Source organism: Bos taurus, chromosome 11 (genome assembly GCF_002263795.3).
Source record: "Bos taurus isolate L1 Dominette 01449 registration number 42190680 breed Hereford chromosome 11, ARS-UCD2.0, whole genome shotgun sequence".
Classification (NCBI taxonomy): Eukaryota; Metazoa; Chordata; class Mammalia; order Artiodactyla; family Bovidae; genus Bos; species Bos taurus.
This window is the reverse complement of record NC_037338.1, coordinates 98,096,582-98,113,077: the sequence shown is the minus strand read 5'-3', so window position 1 is coordinate 98,113,077 and position 16,496 is coordinate 98,096,582. Positions and strand designations below refer to the sequence as shown.

The following is a 16,496-nucleotide window of genomic DNA, read 5'->3' as shown; positions in this document are numbered from 1 at the left end:
AATGATGCCCTCAAGGGCTAGGGAAGCACCAATAATGTTTTCTAACCAAACGTTTCTTTTTAATACTTAGAAGTTGGACCAATTGGCATCTATTCTTTTTTGGAGGTTTCACAATAGGTCTTTATAAAAGGAAGTCCCACCCAACTCTCTAAAAAAAGTCAGATTCCTGTGCTGCTGATTCGGCAAAACTATTAAACCATACACAATGCAAGAGGTTGCTATCATCTTAACATGAAAAGGCTTATTGACCCACTTATGGCTATGAAATCTTCAAGAAAAAAAATAATGTCTGTTCATAGGAATATGTCGAGGGCTCCAGTGAAACCTACTCATGTTCCCCCACTTGACACGTTCATGTCATGGAGCCTGCATCCTTGGTTTCATTCTACATGGATGGGGCAGGAATAGTTGGTACTGCCTTACTGCTCCCTCGGAGCTGTGGCTGATGCCTGGAACCATTAACTTCCCTCCAAAGCATGTGGCTTGGCCTCAAAGGACAAGGATGTCTGTACAGATTCTCAGGGATGAATTGAAGTCCTACATCTTCACTTTTACCTGATGCTGTACAAGAGCCTGTGTGCACATGTAAGGTGTGTACATAGGTGTGTTTGTAAGTTCTAAGTGAGCACGTGCTGGCACACTCAAAGTAGGAGTGATGGCTCTGAGGTGACCTGCCAGGGTGCTGTTTGGGATGAGGGTAAACACTGTGTGAATTATTCCTGTCTTGGAAAATCATGCTATACCTTTATGAAACCCACCAGCCTCAAAATGAGCGACCTCATTGCTGAGATGAGGTTTGGGCTGTTGTGAAAAGATCACACAAAGGACATGAAGATATTTTATAAACTGAAAGAGGGCTGCCCAAGTGCAGGTCATTACTTGGAGTGGCATTTCCCTAAGAACTTTTTAAGAAAGTTGCTGCTGCTGCTGAGTCGCTTCAGTCGTGTCCGACTCTGTGCAACCCCATAGACGGCAGCCCACCAGGCTCCCCCGTCCCTGGGATTCTCCAGGCAAGAACACTGGAGTGGGTTGCCATTTCCTTCTCCAATGCATGAAAATGAAAAGTGAAAGTGAAGTTGCTCAGTCGTGTCTGACTCTTAGGGACCGCATGGACTGCAGCCCACCAGGCTCCTCCATCCATGGGATCTTCCAGGCAAGAGTACTGGAGTGGGTTGCCATTGTCTTCTCTGTTAAGAAAGTTACTAAATCTTATTGGAATGTGCTATCTATGAAGTCCTTGACAACACTACAAATTCTACTATTCAAATGAATAAGCAGATAGTGGGAATTTTGGCAACCTTTGGAAAAGATACTTTGCCATCAGTTTTGTCTTAAATTGGCTGTGGGTTTTCAGCACCAGTTGTATTTTGAGCGCATAATTTTCTTGAAACCAGACTTTCAACTGTGTAGGTTCTATAGTTCAGATATAGATCATCTATACCTTTAGGGCAAAAATAGATATATTCATAATTCTTTTGCTTTTACAATGGCCACTTCTCCAGTGATACACTGTGGAGTTGTTCCATTTAATTATCTTTTACATATTCTGAACATAGATATAATGAAGTATGTAGGGTATGACTTTACAATACAAAATAATGCAAACAATAAGTTGATACTGTGATTTGTTTTTATGTTTTCTCTTCAATGCTTGATGACCACCTAGTTCTTTTTCCACAGGAAGTAGAAATGAGTAGATACACAGGCCATGTTGTAGAGGAGGCACTGATTGCTCAGCTGTGGTCCTCTGACCCACAGCATCAGCATCGACTTGAGAGAAATGCAGATTCTCAGGGCCCAGTCAGACCTACGGAATCAGAGGTTCTAGGGGGTGATTCTAACCCACACTGAAGCTTTAGAAGTACTGCCCTAGAGCCTTGCTGTTGAGCGTGTCCATGGTCAGCAGCACAGGCACCACATGAGACCTTGTTGGGAATACAGGATCATGGCCCGGCTGAAGAGCTGTTGATGAGAACCTGCATTTGGTCAGGATGTCCCAGCGGTCTGTATACACACAAGGCTCGAGGCGCGCTGCTGAGCTCAGTCTGCCTGTCCAGGCCTGGTCCAGCAGCTCTGCCCCTTTAAGCGAAGGTGCAGGCACACCATGGAAGCCAGGAGGCTCTCACTAAATGCTGCCCAACTTTACCTGGGGCTTTGTCTGCAGACTCTGCCTCAGACAAGCTCTTCTTCCTCCTGCCCCACAAAGCTCTTTCTAAGAATCTCAATAACTTCCCCGAAGACACAGGACATTCACAGTTGGACATGAAAGCATCAATAACTCACCTCCTTTTTACAGATCCCTGATGCCACCAAGCTTGATGGAGCATCCCCTCTCACGATGGATTTCAGCTTTAGTGCCTTACAGAACAGAGATCTCTTTCAGTTTATCAGGCAGTAAAAGCATAAGAATCAACAGTTATGACTTGAAAAAAACTTTTAAAAATGAAACAGGAGTAATTTCAGGCTTGTTTCAGGTTCCCACGCTGCCCTATCACTGAAGATAAGGAAAGGAGTCAGCTGGATCTAATGATGTCAAATGCATTCTGTCATTTCAACTGATCAGTATATCAGTACAGTGATTTCCAAACCACCAGTACTGAAAAAAATCCCCAGGTCCTTCCTCAAACTTGATGAATCAGATTCTCTGAAAGTAGAGTCGGGGTACTATCTTTGAACACGGACCGAAGTTGGAGGCCCCGGTGACACGGCTCCTGCTTTGGGAAAAGGTTATCTTTGCTGCTAAGCTTTTGTGATTGCCTTGCTGATTAGCTTCCACTTTCAGGTCAGAATCTTGTCTGCAGCAGACAGCTCTTCTCCTCCCTCTTGTGACATGGGACCAAGGCAGAAGGCTGTGTCACCTCCAGAATCGAGAAACACTAATGTCACGAAGGAGCCAGGCAGAGAGGGAGTGGCTTCCTCTAAAACCTGGAATAAGGTGATGCCTAGGAGCCACATCCCTGTGATGACTGCTTTCAAGCGGTAGGGGGGAAATCCGGGTCTCCTGCGAGGACAGCCCCCTCCGTGCTGACTCCTGCCAGGGGGCAGTTCAAAGTGCTTTCCCTAAATTGGCTCTCTACTCTTCAGAAAATCCCCAGGAGTCAAGCAAATGGTATGTGCTCCCTTGACAAGAGGGAGCAGGGACTGAGCCCTGTGGCCTCCTGCTCCCAGCCAGCATCACCCCTCCTCATATAAGCAACAAGGTCCTATTGTACAGCACAGGGAGCTATATTCAATATCCTGTTATGAACCAGATTGGAAAAGAATATGAACAAGAATATCAATATGTATAACTGAATCGCTTTGCTGTACAGCAGAAATTAACACATTGAAAATCAATTATACTTCAATAAAATTAAAAAAAAAATTTTCCTTATGGTTCCACAATGACCCTAAGAGAAGTGACAGAGCTCCTCCAGGAGTGTGCAAACATAACATTCTTCGCAGAAGGGCCAACTGGTTTGGATGGACTCACAACTCTGTGTCTTGCACAACAGATGTCAGAAAAAAACCCACCTGTCCTATTCTAACGAACTCTGCCTGGCGGGCCTCTTCTTTCTTCCTCGCTGACTTGGGCGATTCCGGTAAGACGTCACTGAAAGATCGTCTATTAAGCATGTTCTGAAAAAGAAAGACAAGTTATGAATTCCAAAGATGGTTATCAAATCTCATCTTTGCCTTCTCTTACTCCACAAACCTATTTGTCCAAATAGTCCTACTTCTGCCGCCTCTATTCATTCACTCAATAAGCATCTATGGAGCACCGCTCAAGTGTCCGCCCAGGTCTGTGTGAGCCGCAAGGGATTAAGGAGCCAACAGGGGGAGAGACAGCCCCTGGAAGAGCCAGCCCCTGGAAGAGCTGAGAGCAGGGGCTCAGAAAGCAAGCAAACCAGCAGCTCCACTTACTAACCGCCTCCCAGAGTGACTGGCCGCTACGCTGCACAGCTCCAAGGATGCCGTTCTCAGAGAGGGTACCCCCAGAACATGACACACTCAATTCCATGTGAACAGGGCCCCTGGACTTGTCAACTCTGTGGTCTTCTGGGTAATTTTGGGCAAGGAACTTAATTTCTGAGTCTCAGTGTCTTTGTGTGGCTAATACCTGTCTCTGAGGTGTGTTATAAGGACTAAGGAAGGAAATGTATGGGAGGTGCTTGAGTACACACTCAGTAAATGTCAGTTTTCTTCCAGACAGCAGTCAGAGAACTGGGTGCATGCTTGCAGTTAGCACGTAGTGGCTGATCACCTATGCTCTGCTGGATCTGGGCAATGTGGTGGACACAATCTCTGTCCTCATGGAGCAGAGTCTACGGGAAAGCTAGATTAAGTAACTGACTACACGACTGGCACATGGATAACTTCTATGAAGGGGAGGTACATAAAGCATCTGGAGGCATTAAACAGGGGCACTAGGCTTCAGCTGGGCTGGGGAAAGCCCGTTAAGGCAGTGATGCTTCAGCTGAGACCTGCAAAGACATCACATACTTCTCTTGGTACCCTTTCTTCATTGGAAGGACTGATGCTGAAGCGCCAATACTTTGGCCACCTGAGTCAAAAAACCAACTCTTTGAAAAAGACCCTGATGCTGGGAAAGGCTGAGGGCAGGAGGAGAAGGGGGCGACAGAGGATGAGATGGTTGGATGGCATCACCGACTCAATGGACATGAGTTTGAGCAAACTCCGGGAGATAATGAAGGACAGGAGAGCATGGCGTGCTGCAGTCTATGGGGTTGCAGAGAGTGGGAGATGACTTAGCAACTGAACAACAATAACTCTCTCTTCATCCTTCTTTGACCTTAAGGAAATAAGGAAATGGGCAGATTGCCAATTATGGCTGGCTATTTAGGGCCCTGGGGTTGGTCTGGCCCAAGCCCTGTAAGTAGCTGGGTGTAGAGACTGGCTGGAAATCAGGGGCACCTCTAAGAGGGCGGTGGTCACTGTGCTGAAGGGAAAGGATCACACGGTTTGTCTGCACCAGTGTGTTCTGATGTTCTTCGTCTCCCCAGGGTGGGGGTGGGGGGCACTTGAGACCAGACGCTGCATTTATGTTCACATTCAGTAGCAACTCCTGTGGCTGGAGTTTGTGGCCCCACTGATTCTAGGGGAGTGTTCCCACTTGTTCTGTGTTCTTTGTTAAATACGAGAAATGCTTCTAAACAATGATGATTTCATTCCGCATTAATACTTATTAGCCACCATGACACACGGCGATCTTGTACTGAGTCCGGAGGCCTCTAAAGAGTGTGGGGCCCTCGAGGTGCTGGGTTCCTCAAAGGAGGTGCTGGGTCTCATCAGTGTGGATACACCTTCAGCCTAGGAAGTGTCTGGCGCAAAGTGGATTTTCAGTAAATGCACAGGCATATTTCAGTGCCTAAATATGGTACTCGCCAGTAAATCTCCAGAAAACCTTAAGAGAGCGTAGTCTCTCTCCCAAATCAATACTTTGCCTGACCATCAGCTCCATGGCACAGGCAACACTGAGCGGTACTCCAAGGCCAGCCACCCCAAAGCACTCTACTGCCCCACGGACTGCTGACTGACACTCGTGCCCCAGCCTGCATGGTGACCTCTACAAGATTTTTATGAAAATCGCACTCCTTTATATGGACATTAAACGTCCCCTCTTCCCATGGTATCCACGAGAGAGCCCCAGCCCATGGCGGCCACAGTCCAGTGTTGACAGCAAGGATCAGGAGATGTTACACTCTTCTAACCAGGACTCATCACAAGGACTTGTGTTCTCAAGTCAGACCCCATGGGAAAGAAAGAAGACCATGGACCCAGGGTTACCTTGTGCAAATCTGGCATCAAATCCTGGTATAAAGATCGAATCAACATATCCAGAGTTCGTCGACGTTTCTGGGCGAATGTTGGGGTTTCCAAAGTGGCTTTTTCACCGTTAATTACTAAGATAAATCAAGTTACAAAGGGAATTACAAATGTTAGGTTATTGAAGAATGTCCTTCTCAAGGAAACTTTTCACAGTAAATGCCACCCATTTCCTAATACTGTTATTACCCTCCTTTCATGGAAGAATCCTTAAAAACTTGCTAAATTTCTCTGTACAAAGTCATACTCCATAGGTATATCTATCTTGCCTTTCCTGTTGGATTACAAGATTCCTGAGCAGAGGGTATAACTAATTACTTGAAGACCTAACTCGCACCCAAACCTGCCCTCATCCACCATTCCACCCACCTACTCACCCATCCACTAATCCATCCATCCATTAATCCACCTACCCACCCATTCACCCATCCATCCAACACATGGGCCAAACCATAGGATGCCATTCAATGGGATTAAATATATATTTGATGGATTGTGTTAGAAAAAATAACACCACCATTGCCCAAGCAGAGTACTGGAATTCTTAGCCCAATGAAAGTTTCTTCTGGAAGAAAAAGCTGGTGGTTTAGTGGACTACAGACACTGAGAGTCAATGAAGTGGAATGTCCAGTTACACATTAGAGCGCAGAATGCAAAGTGTGCAGTAGTTAGGAGCTTGAGGCTGAGGCAGTTATGGGTTTGAATCCCAGCTGTGCTGCTGTCTGTGCATTCTTAAGCAAATTATTTAGATCCTTGGGCCTCAATTTTCTATTATGTAAAATGAATATAACCATATTTCCTTATGGGGTTGTAAGAACGTGATAGAACACATAAAAGAGCACAGAGCTAGGCCTATTGAACTGAATAAATATTAGTTATTTGGTGGCTAGGATGCTAGGTATAGATGAGAACCCAGGAGAGACCTCCAAAACACCATCAGAAAACTAAATACGTTTCTCATGAAAAATTAACAGAACGTGGAATGCAATCAATGCTTAAACGATGATATCTTCTTTACAGTATCTTGCAAGAATTAGAAGAAATGTATTTTGATGTAGAACAAGGTACAAAAACATTTCAAAATAGAAACTTACATTTCACTAGCAAAAAGTCCCTGAATTCCTGGTGGTCTGTAAACACTGGTGGGGATGGCAAGGGTGGGCCAAAGAGTGGTACGCTTTCCTCTGAAAATATTTTCAGCCTGCGTAGAGAACATTGTAGAGTTAGTTGGTTTTTCTTAAAAGATCATCAACATCTGGATCTTAAATTTCTCCAGTTGCCTATGTGATGTCTTAGGAATACTTCCACAGGAGGAAGGCATCCTCTGTTCTTCCAGAACCTTGGCCACCATGCAGCAGTCCTATCTGCTTTAGGGCAAAGATCAGGTCTTCCTGGATCCTTCATGGTCCAACCCACCAAGCGGCGGGCAAGGTCACCCACTGCAGTAATGACAGCAAAGACCACCACTTGCACCCACTGCACAACAGGGAGCATACTTGGTATTTTAAGACATAGTATCCACTGATTCTCAGCAGCCTGCCAAAGTAGAGCTGTTACCTTCCTTCCACAGACAAGCCTGAGGCTCCAAGAAGATAAACACTTTTCCCCTAAAGCTTCCAAGTTAGTAAGCGACAGAGCTGGGATTCCAACCCAGGTCTATTTGCCTCACAGTTTATCCTCTTTTCACAATATCATGATAGCTTTTAACAGATTAATTTTTGAGAAAAGCATAAACAGGCAAGGATGTAGCCTAGGAAGGAGGGTGCTCTGGGCAAGATCAAACATATCACATTTGTGCCCTCTGTGGAGCACAATCACATTCCAAGCTAGCCCTGACCCTCGGGTCTACTGCACAGAGCAACACTATACGAAACAGGGGACTTCCCTGGTGATCCAGAGGCTAAGACTCCACGCTCCCAGTGCAGGGGCCCAGGTTCGATCCCTGGTCAGGGCACTAGATCCCACATGCTGCAGCTAAAGATCCTGAGTGCTGCAACTAAGACCCAGCGCAGCCAAATAAAAAAACCCAAATCAAAACAAAACACTATATGAGACAAGCTTTTCCTGAAGACACAGTCTTTCAAGTCAATCAAGAAACAGGTAATAAATCAAGAGTCTCATAAAATGAATGCCAAATTAACATGTAAACATGAGGATTAGAACAAGCCATCAAGATAAAGTTGTTACCAACCTGTAATTGTCCTTTTGCTGATCATACCTCACTAAGGCAAAAATATCTGTGGTGATGGTTAAGGAAATCAATTAAGGACCCGATGCGCACAGTCAAAAGCTTGTGTTTGGTAAACCCCGGGTACAGGATCATCTTGGACCTGCTCTCCTGGGGTCAGGGCACCTGTCACCCTTAGGTTGAGATGGAACTTTGTCTTCTATAAAAGAGACAGCCGGGGGAGACAGGTTTGACCTCTGCATGCTCGTCCTTTTGGGAAAGGGCTTCACCTACAAATCTGTCAGAAAAGCAATGTAAATAATGCTATGAAACCACTACAACAAAGCAAAACCAGAGCAAAAAGATCAGTTCCCTTGCCTGGAAATATATACAAGATCCCCAATGAAATTAACCAGATATGTCGTCTCAAACATTTTGAAAGGAAAAGCAGTTTAAATGTATCCACTGTATACTTTCCCTCTCTCTCCTTCTGGCTTTTAGTAGACAAAACAAACCCAAACAAACCAGTGTAGCTGGCGGCAGTCTCTAGGCAGAATCTACTTTGCTCGTGTTGGGCATGTTGAGTCTAAAATAGTACCACCTCCACCAGCATTTTTTTTCTTCTCCCATTCCTCCTTTTCCCCCAGCATCTCCCAGCCCTAGCTTCTCTTAGCTAGGGTTGAAATACCACCCTCCTCAATCCCTCAGAGTGCTCCCACTCTTAGATTTGTCCCTTTGGAGAAACAAACAAGCCCAGTCCCAAATCTAAAACTCATAATGAAAGGAAATTCTAAAAATAATGATGATCTCTCTGTTACTCTGAGTCACCTCCCTCTCCCTCTTGGAATTTTCTTTCTGTTCTGTAAGAAGAACTGCTGCACAAAAGGGGAAATATTAGTCCTCCATGCCAGTGACCAGAATAAGATATCACTTATTATTAATGTGTATGTGCATACCTGTTTTATTCCCTGTCCTCATGGCAATTTTCAGCTTTTAAAACTTACATACTGGGACTTCCCTGGTGGTCCAGTGGCTAAGACTCTGCTTGCAATGCAAGTGGTCTGGGTTCAATCCTTGGTCAGGGAACTAGGTCCTGCATGCCACAACAAGGATCAAAGATCTCGAGTTCCACAACTAAGACCCAGTGCAGCCAAATAAATAAATGTGCTCAGTTGCTTCTGTCATGCGATCTCATGGACTGTAGCCCTCCAGGCACCTCTATCCATGGGATTATCTTGGCAAGAATACTGGAGTGGGTTGCCAGTTCCTCCTCCAAGGGATCTTCCTGACCCAGGGATCAAACCCGTGTCTCCTGCAGCTCCTGTATTGGCAGGTAGATTCTTTATCACTGAGCTACCTGGGAAGCCCCCAGATAAATAATTTAAAGAAAAACTTACATTCTATAATGTTAGGACATAAGCGAACAAGCTAGAGGATGCAGAGCAATCTACTTGTAGATGTCATGAGTCACAGTGGTCCTAGCTCCCAGCATCTTTACTGGGGTCTCCAGGGAATATGAATAACTAGACCAGAATTTATTCTGAAAAACACCTGTAGGTACTACTACTTGCCTTTACTTATTATGGCCAGCATGACAGCTGGGTCTCACTGTCATGGCCAGTAGCCCAGGACAATGGGGCCATGGTTGGGGATGTGTCGGGCTGGCCATGCTCATGCCCCAGGCCTGTCTGAGTGCACTGAGCTTGGGCATTACTGAGAACTTCAGGTCTTTGGTGGCAAAGTGAGCTAAAGATGCACGAGAGGAAGTGGAGGGAAAGCAAATAAAAATAGGATTAATTCTATCACTTCTCAAATGTTAAGAGATGGTAATACAGCAGCCATTCCCAGGACTTAGAATCAACAAAGGCACATTATTTTGGCTTTTTATCTCAGCTTGCAAGTTTTTTATACCTAAAGCAAATTTCTCAGAGGATTCACTACCTATAATTCTTCTAATTCCCTTATTATCAGTGGAAGGTAGGAAGTTCCCTTCATTTCATAGATACTTGAGGAAAGGAAAAACAGTTGTGAAGTGAAGAATTCTCTGAGAATAAATAAGTCCATTCATCGCTGCAGTGGACAGAGAGAGTGGCTCTTAGGGTCTAGCAACCAAAACAATCAGCACGTGCCAGTCCACCATGACATCAGGCTTGAGGGTCATTTAAGGTCCAGCGAGGCTAACTTGGGAGGGTTCACTCAGGCCCAGGATACGTGTGAAGTGGGAGCGGATCATGGAAGGCTTGAAGGCAGGAGAAGGTTCCTCTCCTTCCTGGAACACTATGGTGACGATGTCGTTTCCAATGTGGCGCTTCCTTTCCACCTGGATGTAAATGAACAGCATCACTGAGAAGGCCGCTCACACACGGCACGTTCCCAGAGTTAATGCACTAACGCAGCAAAACAAACTCCAATGCTCACAGAGCCCTGAGCTTCATTATCTTTGTCTCCTTGCCTCCCAAACTTCTCCAGCCCATCTCCTGGCTCATCTGGCAGTCTCCTCCACTCCTCTTCCAACTCAGTCCTGCATTTAATCTTCACTACCCTCCCCCAGGAGCCTCCAGTCTCCTTGCCTCTATTCTTTCACACTTTACTGCTCTGATCAGGTTCACCTTCACTCCTGCTTCATCTCCTTAGCCTGGAGTTCAAGGCCCCTAGACCAGAGGCATTGCCTCAGAATTCCCTGGGGACGGGCTCAAATATGCATATTTAAAAATATAAATGAATGCCTTCACTCGTTCTGAAGCATATACTTGATGAGAATAGTGCCCCTATCTAATCTGACCCCAGCTGACCTTTCCAAAATGATCTGCTAGACCTAGGGCCAATAAATCTTTTTTAAAAAAATTATTTTTTAATTGAAGGATAATTGCTTTATAGAATTTTGCTGTTTTCTGTCAAACCTCAACATGAAGCAGCCATAGGTATACATATATCCCCTCCCTTTTGAACCTCTTTCTCATCTCCCTCCCCAACCCACCCCTCTAGGTTGATACAGAGCCCCTGTTTGACTTTCCTGATATATACAGCAAATTCCCATGGCTATCTATTTTACATATGGTAATGTAAGTTTCCATGTTACTCTTTCCATACATCTCACCCTCTCCTCCCCTCTCCCATGTCCATAAGTCTATTCTTTATGTCTGTTTCTCCATTGCTGCCCTGTAAATAAATTCTTCAGTACCATTTTTCTAGATTCTGTATACATGCGTTAGACTATGGTATTTATCTTTCTCTTTCTGGCTTATTTCACTCTGTATAATAGGTTCTATGTTCATCCACCTCATTAGAACTGTCTCAAATGCATTCCTTATTATGGCTGAGTAATATTCCATTGCATATATGTCAGTAAATCTTTTCTGTGAAGGTCCAGATTCTTGGCAGTCCCTTGTACTTCAAGGAGATCAAACCAGTCAATCCTAAAGGAAATCAGTCCTGAATATTCATTGGAAGGACTGATGCTGAAGCTCCAATACTTTGGCCACCTGATGCGAAGAGCAGACTTGTTGGAAAAGACCCTGATGCTGGGAAAGACTGAGAACAGGAGGATAAGGGGGTGACAGAGGAAGACATGGTTGGATGGCATCACCGACTCAATGGACATGAGTCTGAGTAAACTCCAAGAGTTGGCGATGGACAGGGAAGCCTGGCATGCTGCAGTCCATGGGGTCGCGAAGAGTTGGAGACAACTGAGCGACCAAACTGAACTGAACTGAGCAACTGAATGACAACAATGAAGGTCCAGACAGTAAGTATTTTGGGGTTTGCAGACCATACTCTTTACAACCATGCAGCTTTGCTGTTGTGGCAAAAAGCAGCTGTAGACAATTCATAAATCAACGGGCAAGACTGTTTTCCAACAACACTTTATTTAACAAACCACGCAGTCTGCTGGATCTGGTCCATGGGCCATAGTTTGCCAAGCCCTGTCCAAGAACTTTGCACAACTGGCCAAGGAGAATGATTCACTTTTCTCCGTGGGTCTCTCATGTGTCCCCTATTTTACATTGTAAGCTCCTGAGAACAGGATCTCTACCTGACCCATATTAGATATTACTCTCATTTTGCAAGTAAAAAAAACTAAGGCTTAGAGATGCTCTGATAATTTCACTTCAATTCAATTCAACTCAAAAAGATTTTTGGCAATTACTTCTTAGATATGACACTAAAGGCATAGCCAATGAAAGAAAAAATACATAAATTTGACTACATTAAAATTTAAAACTTCTGTTTACATTAAAAGATACTATCAACAAAGTAAAAAGACAGCCCAAAGAATGGGAGAAATATTTACAAGTCATATATTCAATCATATATAAAGAACTCCTAAAACTCAACAACAAAAACCCCAAATAATGTGATTAAAATATAAGCACAGGACTTGAATACACAATGCTTTAAAGAAAATATACAGATGGATAATAAACACAAAAGATGTTCAATATCACTAATGGTTAGAGAAATGCAAATAAAAAGCACAATGAGATATCACCTCACACCCATCAGAATAGCTATTTTAAAACAACTCAAATAACAAACGTTGTTACAAATGTGGAGAAACTGGAACTCATGCATTGCTGGTGGGAATGTAAAACAGAGCCACTGCTGGGAAAAATATTTAAAATTAAACACAGAACTACCATAGGATCCAGCAATTCCAGTTTTGGGTATATTCTCCCCAAATTGAAAGCAGAGACTCAAACAAATATCTGTACACCAATGCTCTTAGCAGCTGTATTGATAATAGCCGAAAGGTGGAAATGACTCAAGCATCTACCAATGGATGAATGGATAAAGAAAATGTGGTATAAAAATATGGAATACTACTCAGCTTTAAAAACGAAGGAAATTCTGACACATGGTACAATATGGACGACCCCTGAGGACACTGTGATAGTGAAATAAGCCAGACAAAAAGGAAAAATGTATGATTCCACTTACATGAGATTCCTAGAATAATCAAATTCATAAAGACAGAGAGGAGTGCGGTGGTTGCCAGGGGCTGGGGGAGGGAGGAATGTGGATTTACTGATTAATTGGTACGGGCTTTCGGTTTGAGAAGATGATAAAGTTCTGGAGATGGACCGTGGCGATGACTGCACAACAATGCACTTAATGGAATTAATGGCACTGAACTATAAATTCAGAAGTGGTTAAAACTGTAAATTTTATATTAAAATGAAAATAAGTAAGTGCTCATCCATCAGTTGATGACTGGATAAACAAAATGTGTCTATAAAATAGGAAATTATCCTGCAATAAAAAGGGATGAAATACAGATACAGGCTACAACATGGACAAACCTTGAAAGCATGCCAAGTGCAAGAAGCTAGTTACAAAAGACCACACATGACGTGATTCCATTTGTACAAAGTGTCCAGAATAGGCAAATCGAAAGAGAAAGCAGGTTGCTAGTTACCAGAGGCTACGCAGCGGGGAGTGGGAAGTGACGGCAAAGCCGCGAGAGATTTCTCTTCGGGGTAATGAAATATTCTAAAATTGACTGTGATGATAGCTGAATAACCATGTGAACATACTTAAGTGGGTAAAGTGAATGGAATATGAAATATGTCTCAATAAAGCTTTTATATATTTTTTGTAAAGTAATTATTTAGCTTCTGCTCTATATCAGGAACAAAACAGACAAAATTCCTGCCTTCATGGGGCACACACTCTAGCAGTAGGCACAGAAATTACACAGTAAACGTAAACAAGTGTTCTAAATAATATGTGTCATGTTAGGTGACAATATGTGCCATGGACGAGCAGGAGCTGTGCAGAGGGGCCTGGGGGCGCTGGGGGCGCTGGGGTTGGGTGGGTTGTGGCTTTAATTCAATCATGGGGTCATTTTAACAGCTGGCATTTGGGTAGATCTGAGGGTGGTCAGTGAGTCAGCCAGAAGATACCAGGTAGGAGAGAGTTCTAGGCAGAAGGAAGGGCAGCTTAAAGCCATGACGTGGAGCAGTATCTGGTGACTTGGGACAGGAAAGGAAGACGATATGACTGGAAGGGAGGAAACCAGGAGAGCAGTGGGTGGGGGGACCAGAGAGGTACGGAGGTCACTAGGGGCCTTCAGCCACTCTAAGGATCTGGCTTTGACTCTGAGTGAAGCGGAAGGCACTAGGGCTTTGGGAAGAGGCTGACGTGCATTTCTAAGGATTGCTCTGGCCAGTGGATTGAGAAACACTTTGTCAGGGCACCAGGGAGGCTGAGAGGAACTTATTCAGCATGGTAACTGAAGTGTGACAAAAGCTCAGGTGTCACCTGAAGGTCGAGCCCACAGGATTTCCTGACAAACTGAATATGGGATGAGAAGGAGAGACAGGAATCAAGAATGATTCTAAGGTCATTTTGCCCCACACACAGGAAGAGCAGAAGAGCCATCATCAGAGATAAGAAAGACTTTGGGAGGAAGAGGTCTGGAGGAGAGTAGGGAATTCAGCTTTGGACAGACTGGGTGTGAGACGCTGAGCCCAGGGGAGGCGTCAAGAAGACTGCATATTTGGTCTGGAGTTCCCCCTAGGCTGGCTGGAGATGTAAGTTTGGGTGTCTGGGGCATGGGATGGGATATGAATGGGTGTGTGAGTATAGAAAGAGAAGAGAAAGGAGCTGAGAACTGAGCCCTGGGGCTGTCATCACACACAAAGAGTCCAGGATCCCAGAGCCACTTTGAGGCAGAGCTGGGGCTGGGCCCAGGGCTGACACAGAGCCTGTGCTTTTATCTGGTCCTGAAAGCTGTAGTCAGGTTCTGGAGCACTGGGAGACTGGGTGTTAGGGGCGAGGACATCACAGATGTTAGGGAGAAGATAAGCCCCAGAAAGACAAATATCAATACCCCCTTCCTTGCCCCCACTGTGGTTTACTTCGGTGATAGAAGAAAGAGATGAAGGAGTTATTGTAAAACCAAAATCTACAAAATCTTTGTGAAAGTTTGTTTCTTTACATCAGATTTGGGATGTGGCTCAGACTGTTCCACAAGTGTTTTAGATGTTAGGAGATCAAAGAGCCACCAAGATCTTATGAGCCACCAAGATTTTCTGACCGTTACCTTAGGCCCCAAAGAGACCATGGCAGGTACAGAGAGAGGCTTGCGGTTACTGGTCCTTCTCTGCACCGAGAAGGTTCACTGTCATTCTGCACTTCTTTGGCTCTCTTCCCCACTGCTTTATGTTTCTGGTAACAGAGAGAAGGTTCATAGTTGTGATTTTCTTCACATCTACTGATGCTGGGCAAGTGGAAGGCCCAAGCACTACCCACAGATCCAGCCAAGATGTTGAGAACACCAGAGTTCATCTGGGAACATTTCAGTGCTTCTGGTGAGCCTGTTTTCTCTTAATATGCTAACAGCCCCTTCAAAAAGATAAGGTTAAAGTCTGGAGCTGGGCAAAGGTTGAACTGTCACATTCATTCCTCCTGTCTCCGGCTAATGCCGTCATTTGTCACAGGACACAGGCTATTTTAGTGAATGTACGGGGCTGAAAAGGTCAGGGTTGGGGGAGGAGGAGGGTTATGAAATATTTCAGTGGAATTTTTTCCCTAGCATTGTTGAGATGTAAGAGGTCAACATAATTCATGATGAGTTGGAGGGTCAGCTTGGTCTCTCTTTTCCATGTGAACCCAGGGTCCTAAGAGCTTCAGCTCCTAAGAAGTGGAGCCTGGTAGTGATAATATAGGTCACCTCAGCCACACAAGGGAAGAAGCTTGCAGAAAGGAACTCTTAGACACTTAAGCAAGCCTACTGGGCCGAGGCACTTCCTGCTTACGCCTGTCACTTGCCAGTTAGCCTTCTAAAATCAGAGCAAGCTTAAATTCTCCAGAGGGTCTCCACTGCCTGTAAGACAATCCACCAGCTCCTTATTCCAGGCCCCAAACCATCAAACAGAACTAGCTCTTCCTGAGCCCACCACCTGCATGTCCCCAAAGCATCGCTATGTCTCATGATCATAACATCACTTTTTAGCCCAACCATCTGCTTTGTGTCTTTCTCCTACTGGAATCTCATTGAAATAAGGATTATAAGTGTTTAGAAAAAATCCATTTTAGCACTCACGTACTGGCTCTAGGTTCACATTTCTCGCAAATCTTTGCTGAACAACTGTCGATTCATGTTTGTGATATTTACTTACACAGATGCCTTCAATGTGTAATAAAGGGATAAGAATCTCATACAAAGGTAAATGGAACCCCCCAAATCCTTAAAAAACCAGCAGCATGTATTTTTGTTATATCTGGATTTCATCAAATGGGCAAGTTTTCTCTGGAAACGGCCAATCTCTGCAGTGGCAGAGTGTTCTTAGGTAGTTTTTTCCGCAACGGGGCACAGGCCACTGGGGAAATGGTCAGTGTTAACCTCCTGCATTAACCTGAAAAAATGCTTGCAACCATTCTGACAAGACACAGGCACGTGGAGAGAAGTCACAGGATGCGTATATGCAAAACCGTCTGTCAGGGGTCTAGAAAACCACACTCACACACAGGCACACACACATGGTCACACAGACACACA

At 44.5% G+C, this 16,496-nt stretch overlaps 1 protein-coding gene across 3 annotated transcripts in view; it reads right to left on the bottom strand.

The window, feature by feature from the left end:
* GARNL3 (GTPase activating Rap/RanGAP domain like 3) overlaps positions 1–16,496 on the bottom strand; it is a 166,656-nt gene that overhangs the window by 34,355 nt on the left and 115,805 nt on the right. For all 3 annotated transcript variants that reach the window (XM_005213214.5, XM_059891125.1, NM_001077872.2), the window contains 6 exon segments: positions 10,205–10,313; positions 8,018–8,063; positions 6,921–7,027; positions 5,788–5,903; positions 3,514–3,618; positions 2,284–2,358 (listed from right to left, as the gene is read on the bottom strand). In XM_005213214.5, the coding sequence (XP_005213271.2) occupies positions 2,284–2,358; positions 3,514–3,618; positions 5,788–5,903; positions 6,921–7,027; positions 8,018–8,063; positions 10,205–10,313 (558 nt within the window).